This window comes from Hyperolius riggenbachi, chromosome 10 (genome assembly GCF_040937935.1).
Source record: "Hyperolius riggenbachi isolate aHypRig1 chromosome 10, aHypRig1.pri, whole genome shotgun sequence".
NCBI lineage: Eukaryota > Metazoa > Chordata > Amphibia > Anura > Hyperoliidae > Hyperolius > Hyperolius riggenbachi.
In genome coordinates this window covers 242223574-242242746 of record NC_090655.1, presented here as the reverse complement: position 1 = coordinate 242242746, position 19173 = coordinate 242223574, and the positions used below count along the sequence as shown (strand labels likewise).

Sequence of the window (19173 nt, the reverse complement as noted above, 5' to 3'; positions counted from 1 at the left end):
GCTGCCAACATCTCCGGATCCGGATCCAGCTGTGCTGCTCCACTCCAAAATGCTTGCCCATGTGTCCCCATCCAATATCGCCGCAACAATCCCCATAGGAAGTGGGGTAGAACATCTGGATTTCTCAGCCAGTGTGTTGTGCGCTCTCCGGTTCCCATTGGTTTGTATTGGCCGGATGGTGCAGTCCGGATACGGCTGCCGGAGGAGCCGGATGAAAAAATAGCGCATGTTGGAACGGAGGCCGGAGTCCGGATCCGGTCCGGCTCCGGTTCGGCAGAACGGACGCATGTGAACGGACGCATAGGCTTTCATTGCTATGCCGTGCGTCCGTTCCGTCCGTTCTGCAAGCGGTGCGGCTCCGGCACGGCGATTCCGGAGGGCCACCGCAAGTGTGAACCGGGCCTAACTCATGCTAACTATTCTGTCACACAGAGGAATTGGAAGATTGCAGTATAAAATGAGTGGACTGGAGGCAAAGGGGAAAATAAAGGAATTTTTATCTCTCTGTGCCAGTCTAGAGATTTATCTATTTCATGTCAGGAAAATCGACACTAGGTTCTCAACACTATCCAGAACAAAAATAAACACTCTGAAGGAGTTATTAACTAAATGTATTAATCTCTGGCAGAACTTTATCCCAAACCTCAACGGAAGTCCTTACTGCAGTTCCTGTACTGCCCACTGGGCGGTTACAGTCTATGGAGTAATGTAAGGTGAGGAAAACTGCTTGGAGGGGCGGAGCCTGCATAGAGGAAGTTCTCAGTTAAAGTTGCAGGAAGTAGAGAGACGACATTGCTGGGACTGGAAGCACACGAGGTAATAAGAGCGTGCTATATTAGTTATACCAAGTTATAGTCCATTTCACCCATCTGTGTCACTTTCACCAACACCTGGTGCCATATATACTGTACAGAGATCGCCGATCCGTTTCCATCAGTCCCTGCACCACAGGAGCTTACACTCTAATGTCCTCACCACAGTCACTCAATATTATTATTATATCTTTATATAGTGCTGACACATATCCCACAGTGCTGTATGGAGATCACTGATCCCTTCCCATCATCTCTGCACCACAAGGGCTTACACTCTAAGAACCAAAACAAAGCACTCGCATACCACAAAAAGGCCAGTTTGTGTCTCCTTATAGCATGCTGTAGTAATCAATCTCTGCCATGCTGATTATGGAGCACATGTAATATTTCTCTATCCTAAGGGCTGGTATACATCAGTTGGGCTGGCCTTAGGTTTCACAACGTCCTGGGTCACTAGAGTTTAGTGCCGCACAGATGTCGACCGCTCCTGCCAACAAAGATTACAACGCTGGTATCGAGCACACTGAGTTCTAGGTAGTGGCAGGTGTGCATATATATATATATATATATATATATATATATATATATATATATATCTCTTTGTATTAGATCGTAAGATGTCCCTCCAGTATTAGGTAGACCCTGGCAGATGTGCCCGCATAATAATGTAGCCACCCAGTATTGGTAGCCAGATGTCCACCCTAGTACCCCAGTATTGGGCAGCCGCCTCAGTATGGAGAGCAGATATGCCCCAATATAGGTAGCCAGATGTCCCCGTCCCCCCTCCCCCCATGTATAGATAGCCAGATTTGCCCCAGTATTATTTTCCCCAATAAAGGCAGCAGATTGCCCCCAGTATTGTGTAGGTATCCAGTATAGCAGGCTTTCTCAGCCAGGAACCCCAGGGTTCCTTGAGTACTCTGCAGGGGTTCCTTGGCATTTTACCCCATCGTGGGGGAAGAATAATGGAGCTCACTATAATAGGTGGTACTGTAACAAGAAGCACTAAATTGGGGGCTCAGGAGACAGTATAATGAGTGGCAGTGTAATAGGGAGTAGTGAAATAAACAGCTACACATACTTTTAAAGACCATGCCTCCTGCTAAATAAATGCAGGGGTTCCTTGATCAAAAAATTGTTTGCAGGGGTTCCTTGTGATCCAAAAGTTAACTGCAGGGTTCCTCCAGGGTAAAAGGTTGAGAAAGGCTACAGTATAGGAAACAGATGTGGCCCCAGTATTAGGTAGGCCCCCTTCCTCCCCGGTATAGGCTGCAAATCTCCCCCCACCCAGTATTAAAGGACAACTGTAATGAGAGGGATCTGGAGTCTTCTGTATTTAATTCATTTTAAGCAATACCAGTTGCCTGGCAGCCCTGCTGATCTATTGGGCTGCAATAGTGTCTGAATAACACCTGAAACAATCTCACAATAATGTCAAATACCTGATCTGCTGCATGCTAGTTAAGGGTCTGTGGTTAAAAGTATTAGAGGCAGAGGATCAGCAGGGCAGCCAGGCAAATACATATGGCAGTCTCCATATACCTCTGGCTTCAGTTGTCCTTTTAAATAGTTAGTTTCCCCAAGTATAGGTAGCAGATAAGCCCTCCCCAATGCAGTGTCACAAGCAGAGGCAGCACTTGAAAGGTTACCCACCTCTCGGCGTCCAGCAATGATTTCTCCCTATAAGCTGCACATCCAGCATGCCTTCTATCAATACAGCAGTGCCGCTTCTCACGTGACAAGCCAGTATGTGCCAGTAGGTGACATGAGAAGTGACACCTGTAGCCATGGAGATAGGAGCTTCCGTCGATGGATGCCAAAAGGTAAAACCTCATCGTGGCCAGGGGGCGGGGCAGCACTCAGGGGCGGCTGACTATGTAACATCTTGAACGGTCAGGTCAAAGGCCAGCCCTGTACAATTGCCAATATTTACTTCCAGTCAATGAATGATCAAACGGAATTATCAGGCTGTTTAATCATCAGAAGTCAATTCTTCCATAGATGGATCAAAGATTGTGAAGAAACAAACATTGCACATATTATAAAATGTGCATCTGGCCAATTGATATTGCAAAATCCAACAGGAGTTGCTGGAATAAAAATCACAGTGGAGCCATTGTACACATCTGTATATTGGTTTGGCACACCCATCCTATCATTCACCAATTGCAAAATGGATTTTTGCCCAAAAGGTCCCACCACCTCACACAGGCCAGGGTTCTACAGACCAGATAATTCTGTGCCTATTTTCTCTCTACAGAAAGGAGCTTCCTGTATAGGTCACATGACCATCTCTGAGGATGGAGGACGCGAGTCACATGACTGAGAGGATATTAGACTTCACCCTGGAGATCATCTACCTGTTAACGAGAGAGGTGAGGAGGATTCTGGGAGAGAAATGACATCACTCCTGTTAATAGTAATAAAACACTGACCTCACTGGAGAGGTGAGGAGGATTCTGGGGGTGTCTTCTGACATTAATTTTGGTCTCTCAATGCAGAGTATTCCTCTTGTAAAGTCTGGTGATCAGGTGAGCGTTACACTATGTCTACCCCTCTCTGGGACACCTGACAGAAGCACCAAGCAGGAAATTCTACATGTTATCTACAAACTCCTCCAGCTGCTATCTGGATGTTACTCCCCTGAGGAATGGCGGTATTTAGGACACAAGAATCTCAACAAGGACACCATGATGGTGAATCAGCCACTCCTCGCATCACCAGGTAAGAGGAGACTTTCATTTTTTTGTGCAGCAGAGACCAGTATGGAGGTCCACCTAGATCTCCCCATCATCTGATAATCATATACAGGAAATGTATTCAGTCATTGTGTGTGTTTCCTACAGATGGATCCAGTAAAAGAAACCCAGCAGAGAGATGTACAGGTCCTCTTTATCCCCAGAATTGTACACAGGAAGACCAAACCAATGCCTGCCATTATCAGGTAGATGTAGCTAACTCCGAGTTTGTTTAGACCTCAAATGCCTGCAAACTGCATGATAATTCAATTTGGTCTGTTTATCAGTACTCACAACTTTAAAACTTTATTTTTGTAAATGTAGGTTGAAGATCGTACTGTTATGAGAATTGATATTAAAGAGAAAACAGAGAGTCATCAGCAGTCTGTAGAGGAGGGTGGAATTTTGGAGACGGAAAAAGAGACGTATATGAGGGTTGTTCAGACATCTACAGACAATTATGAAAAGAGGGGGACAATTAAAAAGGAAGAAGAGATATGTGATGATCAGTATAGATATATGGAGGAGGGTGAAATTATTAGAACAGTCATAGTGGAAGAAGAACAGACCTATATGAAAGATGATCAGCTGTCAACAGAAAAGGGTCAAATGCAGAGGAAGATTACAGGGGAAGAAGAGACGCGTGTGAGGAAAGATCTGCAGTCTATAGAAGATGGTGAAAAGATGTGGACCATTGGAGAGGAAGAAGTAGAGACTTATGTGAGGCAAGATCTGCAGTCTGTAGAGGAGGGTGAAACAATCAGGACCATTATCGGGGAAGAAGAAGAAGAGACAGATGTGAGGGGAGATCTGCAGTTTTGGGCGTTGGATGAAATGGTGAGGATATCCAAGAAGGCAAAAGAAGACCTTTATGTGAAAAATGATCATCAATCTATGAAGGAGGATGCAAAAATAGTGGTAGTTCTAGATGAGGAAAGTTCCCCAGAGATCAGCGCAGGTGAGTAACAACCAAAAATTGCTGTAATAGTTGCAGTTTCATCTGATGAGGTTACACTAGAGCGGACTAATGGTAGATGAGAAGGTTAAGATCAGGGCTACTGGGTTCATGTGAACGGGATATTGGTTAGTGACAGACTAAAGGTGGCCATACACTGATCCATATGGCCAGCAGATAGATCCCTCTCCCATCGTTATCTGATCAGAGAGGGATCCATCTGCTCTATTCCCTCCACACACTGCACACAGGTTTTCAAACGATTTCAGCATGAATTCTTTGAAAATCTGTGTGCCTGCCAAAGTCTCAGCTTCCCTGCGATACTCACCTGTCTTGCACCCACGTGGTTCCGGTCTCTGCTGGTCCAAGTCTCTGTTTTCCCCGTTGGCTCCTCCTCTCCACTTCCTGTGCCTGGATGCCTGTGTTGTGTAATGCAGGGCACAAACACTAGAGGCGCTGTGACCAGTAAAGGCCCCTAGTGTCTCTCCCCTGCATTACATTACATAGGTGCCCAGGACAGGAAGTGAAGAAGACACTGGGGACCAGCAGAGACTGGTCCATGCTGCAGACAGGTGAGAGTGCCTTCTTTTCAGTTGCCAAATCAAACACTCCTTGCGGCGCACTCACAATTCTCCGCCGATCAACCAAGCTTTTTTGCCCGGACCAATCAACCCAATTGAGCAATTTCGGATGATAATTGCTTGATCGGGCGATTGAGCAGGCCAAATACTTCACCGATCAGAACAATCAAATTGGCCATATATCGATGAGAAATCGATCAGTGTATGGCCTGCTTAAGAGAAGTGAGAGGGATATATGGAGGCTGCCATATTTATTTCCTTTTTAAACAATACCAGTTGACTGGCATCTTGCTGATCTTTCATGCATCAGTAGTTCCTGAATCGCACGCCTGAAACAAGCATGCGGCTAATCCAGTCTGACTTCAGTCAGAGAACCTTACCTGAATGCTTGTTCAGGGCCTATGGCTAAAGGTAGCAAGGTACATACACCCAAACATAAATCAAAGTAAACAGACGACCAACAGCTTTTTAGTTGTTTAAACTACTACTTTCCTGCACACCGATATTGCAAACCAGGGCTGTGGAGTCAGTAGGAAAATCCTCCGACTCCTCAGTTTATGAAACCACTGACTCCGACTCCTTAGTATAATACTTACCAGGGCTGTGGGCTTTGTACAAAATCCAACTCCTTAGTTCATGAAACCACCGACTCCAACTTCGACTCCAGGTACCCAAAATTACTCAGAGTCCTCAACTCCGACTCCACAGCCCTGTTGCAAACAACCATCTCCTTTAAATACTGCTTGTGCACGTGGAAACCAGAGTATGCATGACGTACGCATTCAGTAAAACAATGTCGTTCAAACGACCTGCTACACACGTGGCCAACTGCACGATATCTGTCCAACTGTCGTCTGAGTTAATCCACCGGACAGATCGGGCAAAATGTCTGATATCTGTTGCTCGTCATTCTCAAGTCAAAATCTGACATTTGTCAGATGTTTCAAGCGACTTTAGCTTAGCGTGTGTATGAGGCTTTAGAGGTAGATGATAAGCAGGACAGCCAGGCCATTTGCATTGTTTAAAAACCCATTCCAGTCCTATCTGAGATCACCCACATCCCCTCCAGCACTTTTTTCTGCTGTGCAGGAGGGAGTGTGGGTAATTGCTGAGTGCTGCGGCTGTAGGTGCCAGTGGGCTCTCTCCCTCCCCTTACTTGCTCAAGGAGGCATCCTGGCCAGCAGTGCAGCAGTGGGGAAGGGAGGGCGGCATCAGCTCGCTCACTGTGACTCCGCCACCATTGCTTGTCGAGTTGGTTCCAGATTTTATGCAACCCAGCATGCTGCTGAAGGGGATCAAAGTGTTAGACTTTGATCCAAATAGCCCCATGTCATAACGGACTAAATCTGACGCTAGTGCAGGCAGCAGTCAGCTCTAAAGCGCCCATGTAATATTTATATTACGTGGTGCAGGGGGGCGGTGATCAGAGTGTAAGACCTAGTCTGACATTTTAATGTAAAGGGGCTGACGCCAACTGTGTCTAGGACTGGAGCAGAAGAGGTAACCACCAATGTCAGACGTAGTCCCACGGAGGATTCCAAAGGGACAAAGTGGATCCGAGATAAACTTTTTTGCTCATTGCGTAATTGTGTTTCTTTCATATAGTTTATAGGGCATTCATCAAGCCAAATTCTTTTTATTTTTGTTTGTTTGTTTGTTTTAATACTCTAATTCCTTATAAACTAAACAAGCCTCGCCCACAGCTTCCGCAGAGTGCCTTGGCACTCTGACCCATAGTAGCAAGGGCTTATGGGAGCTCAGTCTGGGCAGGAGGAAGAGGAGGTTACTAGCCAGAGTTTTCAGAGGCAGAGGGGATGAGGAGAGAGGAGTGAAATTTTTCACAGGCTGAGGGCTGGAGATGCAGAGCAGCTTTGCCTGTGTGTAATGTGACAAACAGAACATGGCCACTCTCATTGTATCACAGGAATAAATAATTATAAACTGGTGAAGCTGTTTGCAGCTAGATTTACTGTGTAAAGTATTTAAAATGTAGATAAGATATATAGACAAGTTACTTGTTACAGTTAGTTTTTCATCTTGGATCCACTTTATAAGGAAATAAATGTCATCCTCCATAATCCTCTCACTTCAGGTTATTTTAACAGAAGCGAAAATAAGGGAACACACTTAGCAGAATGGCATGTGTTTTCCCCATAACACATAGTGGAAAACGCATGCAATGCTAAGTGTGAGCCCAACCTAAGGCTTAGGACAGGATTATGGATAAGGACAGGTCTAGCATGAAGCTTGTAGACAAACGCGGTTAAATACATAACTGATAATATAATGCTCTCACCAACAAATGAGGGGGGAGATACTGTACATCATATGAAAGGCCCATCTCCATTCCTCAGTATAACATCATATTACCAACAAATGAGGAGGAGATGCTGTACACCATATGAAAAGCCCATCTCCATTCCTTAGTATAACATCATATTACCAACAAATGAGGGGGAGATACTGTGCACCATATGAAAAGCCCATCTCCATTCCTCAGTATAACATCATAGTACCAACAAATGAGGAGATACTGTACACCATATGAAAGGCCCATCTCCATTCCTCAGTATAACATCATACTACCAACAAATGAGGAGGAGATACTGTACACCATATGAAATGCCCATCTCCATTCCTCAGTATAACATTATGTGGGGGAGTTACTGTACACCATATGAAAGGCCCATCTCCATTCCTCAGTATAACATCATAGTGCCAACAAATGAGGAGGAGATACTGTACACCATATGAAAGGCCCATCTCCATTCCTCAGTATAACATCATAGTGCTAACAAATGAGGAGGAGATACTGTACACCATATGAAAGGCCCATCTCCATTCCTCAGTATATCATGATAGTACCAACAAATAGGAGGAGATACTGTACACCATATGAAAGGCCCATCTCCATTCCTCAGTATAACTTTTCCTAGAAAGTAGACTGCCCAACAACTAATGTATTTACAATGTCATGCTTTAAAAAGTAAGCAAATCTGAATGTGCTCTCAATACAATCTTTTGTCTAACAGATGGCCATTATATCCGGGACACCTCAAAGAAACACTTCCGAAAATATTCCCATCCTGTGGATACACGGGAGCGTCCTTATTCGTGTTCAGTGTGTGGGAAGCGCTTTGTCTGTAAAGGATCCGTTATTCGACACCAGAAAAGCCATACAGGCGAGCGTCCTTTTTCATGTCCGACCTGTGAGAAATGTTTCTTACAAAAAGTCCACCTGCTCAGGCACCAGCTGAGCCACACAGGCGAGCGTCCTTATTCCTGTTCAGAGTGTGGAAAAAGTTACAACAAAAAAGAAACCCTCCTCCGGCACCAGTTGATTCATACAGGCGAGTATGCCTTCTGCTAGGACTGTGGGAAAAGCTTTGTTCAGAGGGGAAACTTTTCAGACAAGACCAATAACATTTTATATCACACTTTTCTCCTGGCAGTCACAAAGCACCAGAGTTGCAACCACTAGGACGCGATCTATGTGCAGTAGCAGTGTTACGGAGTCTTGTCCAAGGTCTCCCCACTGAATAGGTGCTGGCTTACTGAACAGGAAGAGCCGAGATTCAAAACTGGTCTCCTGGGTCAGAGGCAGAGCCCTTAACCACTACACTATCCAGCAACTATTATAAGATTTATATTTGCAATATATGCATGATTCAAGTATGGGCAAGCAGTGGGGAGATTAGTACAGACCATGGGTATGGGCAAGCAGTGGGGAGATTAGTACAGACATGGGTATGGGTGAGCAGTGGGGGAGATTTGTACAGACATGGGTATGGGTGAGCAGTGGGGGGACTAGTACAGACATGGGTATGGGTGAGCAGTGGGGGAGATTTGTACAGACATGGGTATGGGTGAGCAGTGGGGGGACTAGTACAGACCTGGCTATGTGCAAGCAGTGAATGGATTAGTACAGACATGGGTATGGGCAAGCAGTGGAAGGATTAGTACAGACATGGGTATGGGCGAGCAGTGGGAGATTAGTACAGACATGGGTATGGGCAAGCAGTGGAAGGATTAGTACATACAAGGGTATGGGCAAGCAGTGGGGAGATTAGTACAGACATGGGTATGGGTGATGTAACGATGGGTGTCAGCACGCAGAGAGAATCTGATTATTGGCGATCTGCAGTATCACCAAGAATACAGATATATATATACCTGATTATTGATGATCTGCAGAATCACCGATAATACAGATATATCGCTAACCTCTGGGCACCTGAAGCGTGTAAGTGTTTGGTGTAACAGTATGGATCGGACCACCGGAGTAGCAGGTGGTCCAATAAGTAGAAACAGACTCTACTGCAGTCAAGGGCCCCAGAAGGGAGCAGACCTTGACTGGTTTGCAGCAGTGCCCCCTCTGAGAAGCAGGGGACCCCTGCAGGAGGACTGAGCACCCAAGGGGTGGGTGACAGTCAGACAGGTCAGGCAGGCCGGGTCGACAACACACAGACAGATAAAGTACAAAGACAGAAGGCTGATTCGGTATCCAAGGCAAGCAGGGTTTGGCAACGGAATATCAGAAGTGCAAGGTACCGAATCAGAGATCAGAGGAATAGTCAGGAAAGCAAAGTCATAACAGATATCAAACAATGCCTAGTCTGGGTGTGAGGTCCGTGGTCTCTACACCCTGGAACTGGTCTAATGAATAACACAGATGATACACAGTATTCCTAGTCTGGGGTGTGAGGTCCGTGGTCTCTACACCCTGGAACTGGACTAATAATTAACACAGATGATACACAGTATTCCTAGTCTAGGGTGTGAGGTCCGTGGTCTCTACACCCTGGAACTGGTCTAATAATTAACACAGATGATACACAGTATTCCTAGTCTAGGGTGTGAGGTCCGTGGTCTCTACACCCTGGAACTGGTCTAATGAATAACACAGATGATACACAGTAAACTGGCTAAGTGTGGATTCCCAGGTCCTCCTGGTTCCACCACACTGAAGGATCTGACTAAGGTCAGAGTGCTAACACATAGGTGTTCGCAACGCCAGACAACCAGCAACTGAACAGCAAGAGATATATATAGTGAAGCGCTCCTCAGCGCCGCCCAGCTCCCATCAACCAATCATCTGCTGAGCTGGGGTCAGCTGACCATCCCGATCAGCTGACCCTTCTCCTATTGGCATAAAGAGCCTGTCTTGTGGCGCGCGCGTAGCTCTCCATCTGTGTGCACTACTAGGTCCAGATAACCCAGACGCATGTTGCTGTGAGGAAACCGCCGCTCTGTGCGCGGACACCGCCACCTCACTGTCAGCAGAAGCGGCGGCTTCTCCGCAATCCTTCACAGGTGAGCAGTGGGGGAGATTAGTACAGACACGGCTATGGACAGGCAGTGGGGAGATTAGTACAGACATGGGTATGGGTGAGCAGTGGGGGGACTAGTACAGACATGGGTATGGGCAAACAGTGGAAGGATTAGTACATACAAGGGTATGGGCAAGCAGTGGGGAGATTAGTACAGACATGGATATGGGCGAGCAGTGGGGAGATTAGTACAGACATGGGTATGGGGAAGCAGTGGGGGAGATTAGTACAGACATGGGTATGGGGAAGCAGTGGGGGAGATTAGTACAGACATGGGTATGGGGAAGCAGTGGGGGAGATTAGTACATACAAGGGTATGGGCAAGCAGTGGGGAGATTAGTACAGACATGGATATGGGCAAGCAGTGGGGGGATTAGTACAGACATGGGTATGGGTGAGCAGTGGGGGAGATTAGTACATACAAGGGTATGGGTGAGCAGTGGGGGGACTAGTACAGACACGGGTATGGGCAAGCAGTGGGGAGATTAGTACAGACATGGATATGGGCAAGCAGTGGGGGGATTAGTACAGACATGGGTATGGGTGAGCAGTGGGGGAGATTAGTACATACAAGGGTATGGGTGAGCAGTGGGGGGACTAGTACAGACACGGGTATGGGCAAGCAGTGGGGAGATTAGTACAGGCATGGGAATGTGGAAGCAGTGGGGGAGATTAGTACAGACAAGGGTATGTGCAAGCAGTGGGGAGATAAGTACAGACCTGGCTATGTGCAAGCAGTGGGGGGATTAGTACAGACATGGGTATGGGTGAGCAGTGGGGCAGATTAGTACATACAAGGGTATGGGTGAGCAGTGGGGGGACTAGTACAGACACAGGTATGGGCAAGCAGTGGAAGGATTGGTACATACAAGGGCATACAAGGGTATGGGCAAGCAGTGGGGAGATTAGTACAGACATGGGTATGGGCAAGCAGTGGGGGAGATTAGTACAGACATGGGTATGGGGAAGCAGTGGGGGAAATTAGTACAGACATGTGTATGGGCAAGCAGTGGGGAGATTAGTACAGACATGGGTATGGGCAAGCAGTGGGGAGATTAGTACAGACATGGATATGGGCAAGCAGTGAGGAGATTAGTACCGACATGGGTATGAGGAAGCAGTGGGGAAGATTAGTACAGACACGGGTATGGGCAAGCAGTGGGGAGATTAGTATAGACATGGATATGGGCAAGCAGTGGGGAGATTAGTACAGACACGGGTATCGGCAAGCAGTGGGGCTATTAGTACAGACATGGATATGGGCAAGCAGTGAGGAGATTAGTACCGACATGGGTATGAGGAAGCAGTGGGGAAGCTTAGTACAGACATGGGTATGGGCAAGCAGTGGGGAGATTAGTATAGACATGGATATGAGCAAGCAGTGGGGAGATTAGTACAGACATGTGTATGGGCAAGCAGTGGGGAGATTAGTACAGACATGGATATGGGCAAGCAGTGGGGGAGATTAGTTTAGACATGGATATGGGCAAGCAGTGGGGAGATTAGTACAGACATGGGTATCGGCAAGCAGTGGGGCTATTAGTACAGATATGGATATGGGCAAGCAGTGGGGAAATTAGTACCGACATGGGTATGAGGAAGCAGTGGGGAAGATTAGTACAGACACGGGTATGGGCAAGCAGTGGGGAGATTAGTACAGACATGGGTATGAGGAAGCAGTGGGGAAGATTAGTACAGACATGGGTATGGGCAAGCAGTGGGGAGATTAGTACAGACATGGATATGGGCAAGCAGTGAGGAGATTAGTACCGACATGGGTATGAGGAAGCAGTGGGGAAGATTAGTACAGACACGGGTATGGGCAAGCAGTGGAAGGATTAGTACATACATGGGTATGGGTGAGCAGTGGGGGACATTAGTACAGACATGGATGTGGGTGAGATTGGTATAGACATGGGTATGGGGGAGCAATAGGGGAGATTAGTACAGACATAGGTATGGGCAAGCAGTGATGAAGATTAGTACAGGCGTGGGCAAACAGTGGGGGAGATTAGTGCAGACATGGGAATGTGGAAGCAGTGGGGGAGATTAGTACAGACATGTGTATGGGCAAGCAGTGGGGAGATTAGTACAGACATGGGTATGGGCAAGCAGTGGGGGAAATTAGTACAGACATGGGTATGGGGAAGCAGTGGTGGAGATTAGTACAGACATGGGTATGGGGAAGCAGTGGGGAGATTAGTACAGACATGGATATGGGCAAGCAGTGGGGGAGATTAGTACAGACATGGATATGGGCGAGCAGTGGGGAGATTAGTACAGACATGGGTATGGGGAAGCAGTGGGGAGATTAGTACAGACATGGGTATGGGGAAGCAGTGGGGAGATTAGTACAGACATGGATATGGGCGAGCAGTGGGGAGATTAGTACAGACATGTGTATGGGGAAGCAGTGGGGAGATTAGTACAGACATGGGTATGGGGAAGCAGTGGGGGAGATTAGTACAGACATGGATATGGGCAAGCAGTGGGGAGATTAGTACAGACATGGGTATGGGCGAGCAGTGGGGAGATTAGTACAGACATGTGTATGGGGAAGCAGTGGGGAGATTAGTACAGACACGGGTATGGGGAAGCAGTGGGGGAGATTAGTACAGACATGGATATGGGCAAGCAGTGGGGAGATTAGTACAGACATGGGTATGGGGAAAAAGTGGGGGAGATTAGTACAGACATGGGTATGGGGAAGCAGTGGGGGAGATTAGTACAGACATGGGTATGGGCAAGCAGTGGGGGAGATTAGTACAGACATGGATATGGGCAAGCAGTGGGAAGATTAGTACAGACATAGGTATGGGCAAGCAGTGATGAAGATTAGTACAGGCGTGGGCAAGCAGTGGGGAGATTAGTGCAGATATGGGTATGGGCAAGCAGTAAGGAGATTAGTACAGACATGGATATGGGCAAGCAGCGATAGAGATTAGTACAGACATGGGAATGTGGAAGCAGTGGGGGAGATTAGTACAGACATGAGTATGGGCAAGCAGTGGGGAGATTAGTACAGACATGAGTATGGGCAAGCAGTGGGGAGATTAGTACAGACATAGGTATGGGCAAGCAGTGATGAAGATTAGTACAGGTGTGGGCAAGCAGTGGGGAGATTAGTGCAGACATGGGTATGGGCAAGCAGTAAGGAGATTAGTACGGACATGGATATGGGCAAGCAGCGATAGAGATTAGTACAGACATGGGAATGTGGAAGCAGTGGGGGAGATTAGTACAGACATGAGTATGGGCAAGCAGTGGGGAGATTAGTACAGACATGAGTATGGGCAAGCAGTGGGGAGATTAGTACAGACATAGGTATGGGCAAGCAGTGATGAAGATTAGTACAGGCGTGGGCAAGCAGTGGGGAGATTAGTGCAGACATGGGTATGGGCAAGCAGTAAGGAGATTAGTACGGACATGGATATGGGCAAGCAGCGATAGAGATTAGTACAGACATGGGAATGTGGAAGCAGTGGGGGAGATTAGTACCGACATTAGTATGGGCGAGCAGTGGGGGAGATGAGTGCAGACATGTGTATCGGCAAGCAGTGGGGAGATTAGTACCGACATTAGTATGGGGAAGCAGTGGGGGAGATTAGTACAGACATGGGTATGGGGAAGCAGTGGGGGAGATTAGTACAGACATGGGCCTACAACCTGCACTATTCATAAATTGCAAATATAAATTTATTAATAATGTCCCCCTATTCTTTGTATTAAATTAACATACAATCACTGTAATCATGCAAGAACATAAGTTTGCATACAACTTGCACTATTCATAAAATTGCTTACAACTTGCATTATTTATATATTGCGAATATAAATAAAATGATTAAGCACCCTCATTCTAATTGTTCAATTGGTCATATAATATGACGCGTGACTGACAATCTCATTACTCACATATATTCACATTTAGAAGGCTGTAGACACACTATGAGCACTTTCTGAATGCTTTTCTGACCATCAGCGCTTCTTTGAGTGTTGTTTAAAAAAAAATGCTCCTATTGACTTGCATTAAAATCGCTGCAATCACGATTTGTTGAGAGAAAAAAAATGCGACCACAGCAATTTTAATGCAAGTCAGTGGGAGCACAAAGCACTAATGGTCAGAAAAGCACTCAGAAGCTCTCATAGTGAGTCTACAGCCTAAGGGCCCTTTTCCACTAACAATCGCAAAAGAAAATCACAAACGCAAGGGATTGCGATGTTTCATCCATTTTGTTATGCAATTGCGATTTTGCATTTAACGTTGAAGCTCAGTGACCTCAAACATTGGTCCAAAAGTGTTTGCTTTTTTTTTTATATCCCACAGTTTTATTTTATATTTAACCACTTCGCATCCAGACCTTGTTTTCAACTTATTGACCAGAGCAGTTTTGACAGTTTAGCTATGTCCCTATTTAATCAGAAATTACTTTATCCCTACTTATGACACAGAAATGAAATATATATTGTTTTTTTCAAGACAAACTAGGCTTTCATTGTATGCCATTTTTTTCCCTCAAACAATTTTGTTTTCTATGAATTTTAATTGGAAAACAAAGAAAAAATAGAAAAAACATGTATTTCTCAGTTCTACCAATTCTAGTTTAAAAATAAAAAGTGCTACTGTAGATAAAAAACACAAATTTTGTTTGGCTATTCTTACTGCTTATCTCAACACTTAGATTATGTTCCTGTCACAATTTATGGTGAAGATATTTGAATCTGAAATAATGCTACAGAGTGCGTTTTTCACTATGAAATGAGAAAATACAAGTATTTTTAATAGTAAAAATCAATTTCATTAGCTCAGGAAACTTATATTCCCATTCACCAATTAGTCCTGCATCAGATAGTACCAAAAATGTGCACAGGAGCAAGCCCAATCCTGCACAGCACTGCTTCTGCTACAAGACGTATATCTACTGACCTGTGGCTTAGATGAAGTCCCAGAGGACGTATATCTACTGACCTGTGGACGAAGTGGTTAAATCTAGTTTTTAAGTTTTTACTTTTTCATTGTCTCTGCTCAATGGCACCTTCATTGAAGTATGCCAGAGCTCGAAACTATGAATTATTAACCCTTATTATCTCTTTTCTCCTCTCAGAAGCCATTTACTGACAGAAAAGTGTTTTATGGCTGTATTTACTCATCAGTGAGGGTCATGCTATAGTCTGACCCAGGTTGACCCGGTCCCGACCCGGACAGTAACTGTCACTTGCATACCTGATGTTTAACTTTTTTGGCAGAGAAAGAAAAAAAGGAACACAGCATAGGTATTTGTGTGCTAGGCACTGTACATGTCTATCTCATCATGTCACCTCGGTTGTCCTTTTTAAGCTTAGTCATGGACATTATTTGGTAGTATAATGATCCTCATTATACTGACACTGTGTTCCAGTTTGTGACAGTTGACTTTGGGGTACTATGTATTAGTATGTGCTTTAATTTCATGTTGAGGTTATATTTTTGACCTGTTTTTTAATTCATAGCTATGTGAAGGTGACAATGAGATTTATATATGGACAGTATTTAAGACCTGTGACTGTAAAACTAAAATACAATTTATTTCCCAACAGATGGACGTGATGTTGTGAAGTCTTCAGAGGGACAGCCAAGAAATACAGCATCGATGTCACATCAGACACGTCAGACAGGCGGTTTTACTTTTTCATGTTCAGAGTGTGGGAAAGGTTTTAATAATAGATCAAGCTTTCGTAGACACCAGAGAAGTCACAAAGGCATCCCTCTGTTATCATGCTCTGAGTGCAGGAAATGCTTTCATGACAAAAAAGCTCTTCTTAGACACCAGTTAACTCACAAAGGCGAGCAGCCTTTTTCGTGTTCAGAGTGTGGGAAATGTTTTCATTATAAAACAAGTTTGCGTAGACACCGACGAAATCACACAGGCCAACATCCTTTTTCATGTTCTGAGTGTGGGAAAGGTTTTAATGACAAAAAAGATCTTCTCGGACACCAGGCGGTTCACACAGGCGTGCAGCCTTTTTCATGCTCAGAGTGTGGGAAAGGTTTTAATTATAAATCAAGTCTTCTTAAGCACCAAAGAATTCACCCAGGCATCCTTCCTTTTCTATGTTCTGAGTGTGGGCAAGGTTTTGAAGACGAAAGTCAGTGTCTTGCACACCAGACAACTCACACAGGCGAGTAGCCTTTTCAGGTTCAGAGTGTGGGAAGTCTTTTACTCAGAAATCAACCCTGGTTCTTCACCAGAGAAGGCACACAGCTGAGCGTCCTTTTGCATGTTCGGAGTGTGGGAAAAGCTTCTGTGAAAAAAATAAGCTTCAATCATCACCAGAAAGTTCATTCAAGAGAACAACTGCATATCCACAACACACTCTATCAAAGTCATCAAATCTGCTGACCACAACATCGTTGTTGGCCTTGTAAACAAGAATGACGAGCAGGCCTACGGCCTGGGGGTCTAGAGGCCATACCACTAGTGTTAACATAACAAGCTGCTCCTAAACAAAGCCAAAATTGTCAAGATGATCATCGACCTTTAGGAAGTATTCCCCCATCCCACCTCTGATCTATATTGACCGCGCTAAAGGCGAAAGAGTATCCAGCATCTGTCTTCTGGGCACAAACATCTCCGACCTCAGCTGGAAAGCCAACACCGCCTCTACCCAGAAGAAAGCCCAGCAGAGACAGAGACTATTTTACCTCAGCCATCTAAAGACGTTTGGCTCAAAAAATTCTAAGGTCCTTCTCTTCCACCACAATTGAAGCTGTCCTCTGTTCATTCATTCTAGTTTGGTCTGCCAGCTCCTCCATTAGCAACAGATACAGCAGACTTCTGAGGGTCAAAATATCAGTTGAGAGGATCACTGGGACACTCCTTCCCCCACTAGACCTCCACAACCTCAGATTGTGCTCTAGAGCAATGAGGATGGCCAGTGACTTCTCACACCCAGGTTACCGATTCTTCAGCCAGCTCCCATCAGGCTGGAGGTTTTGAGCCATTTTCACCAAGACCTTAAGGCATAAAAACACCTTGCTCCTTCCACTGTCAAACTTTTGAACTCTCTCTATGCTCCTCTCATCCACCACCCCTTTTCCCCTTAGTTTGCAAAAGCAGTTCTGTACCTTGGCTGTTTTTACTGATAAACTTTTATTGAGTACTATCTACCTCCTATTTTGATGTTCCTTATATGTGCCTAAACAAATTCCAGGCAGGACCCAGTCATGCTTGGTGAATAAAGCTGATTCTGAGAATGTCTCTTTTCTTGTTCAGAGTGTGGGAAATTATCTTATGGCTCACGAAGGAAGCCACACAGATGAATAACATTTTACTTGTACAGAGTGTGGGAAACGATTTGTCTGCAAAAATAGCCTTCTTATACACCTGAGAAAAATAACACCGAAACCACTCAAGGAGCCAGAGCTGGATTGTGGCCGTTGGCACGAAACCAGCTTTGGCTCGCTCCTTCTCTTTGCGGTAGAGGTAGGTGGGCACAGGGGCTCGGAGAAGATGGGCGCTAGGCCATAGAATGTCCCTAGCTTGCCATGTGGATGGTCCGGCTCTACATGGAGCAATCATACACTTACATGTATAATATTTTCTTATGTCAATACAATTTGGACACACAGGTATGGCAAACAAATTAGCAATTTAATATCTGTTTGCACATCTGTACATACTTTGAAACTCATGAGGTATTTAATGTGAAACTGCCAGGATGATTGTGTTGCCGATGAGCTGAGGAAACTTACATTGCTCGATGGAGAAAGCTCATTGCTGCCTTTTTTCTCCCCAGCAATCTCTCCCCGTGACGCTGTGGAGGAGTGGGGTGATCCGATTGCCTGTGAGGTAGTCATGTGACTAGAAGTGGCAGCTGACATATCTGATAAGGTTCATGCTACTCAGGATGCTGCCCAATTATGAGGGGCCAACATAGAACGTGTAGTATTGCAGTGGGCCACATATGGAGTAAGTTGAAGTGGAACTTTAGTAAAAGTAACTTAATGATTAAAATTGCTTCTATTTTACAATAGTCATTTAGACATTATTGAGTCAGTGTTTGCCCATCGTAAAAAACTTTCCCTGATTTACATCCTTCAATTTATCCAAGGTGGAGACAAGACAAGACAAATAACATTTATATTGCGCTTTTCTCCTTGCGGACTCAAAGCGCCAGAGCAGAGCAGCAGCCACTAGGGCGCGCTCTATTGGCAGTAGCAGTGTAAGGGAGACTTGCCAAAGGTCTCCTACTGAATTAGTGCTGGCTTACTGAACAGGCAGAGCCGAGATTCGAACCCTGGTCTCCTGTGTCAGAGGCAGAGCCCTTAACCATTACACCATCAGCCAACTGATGGAGACATCATCACTGATGGCAGGTGCGTCACTGCAGAATGTTTGTGTTCTGAAGTCAGCTGAAATGACGCCTGTTTTCTCAGAGAGCTTAATTGGAGGGCGGGGCTACATAGCAATATACAGATATAGCATGTCTTTCAGATGCATAAATCAGAATAACTAACACAAAATTGGGTATCCTGGATAATTGTATTACATTCCATTATATGTCGCTATGGTGCCTCTTTTAAGAATGCACCATTTTAGAATATTCCCGTTTTTGCTTTTTCATTGGACAATTTCAGTTGCAGTACTGCACATGCTCAGTTTACTCCAAGGAAGCGGAGAGGTGGTCTGGTACAATGTTGTCTGCTCCTCTGTTAGGTCACATGGTGGCTTCTCTGCCACCCAATCAGTAAGGCTCCTATCACACATGACAGCA

At 45.4% G+C, this 19173-nt stretch overlaps 1 protein-coding gene across 1 annotated transcript; it reads left to right on the top strand.

The window, feature by feature from the left end:
* On the top strand, positions 1-17653 carry LOC137535107 (histone-lysine N-methyltransferase PRDM9-like). The gene is made up of 7 exons (XM_068256910.1): positions 1-816; positions 3076-3190; positions 3317-3539; positions 3662-3759; positions 3878-4511; positions 8122-8439; positions 15997-17653. The coding sequence occupies exons 2-7, from the start codon at positions 3116-3118 to the stop codon at positions 16584-16586; spliced, it is 1938 nt and encodes a 645-aa protein (XP_068113011.1). The 5' UTR covers positions 1-816; positions 3076-3115; the 3' UTR covers positions 16587-17653.
* The last annotated feature ends 1520 nt before the right edge of the window (positions 17654-19173 follow it).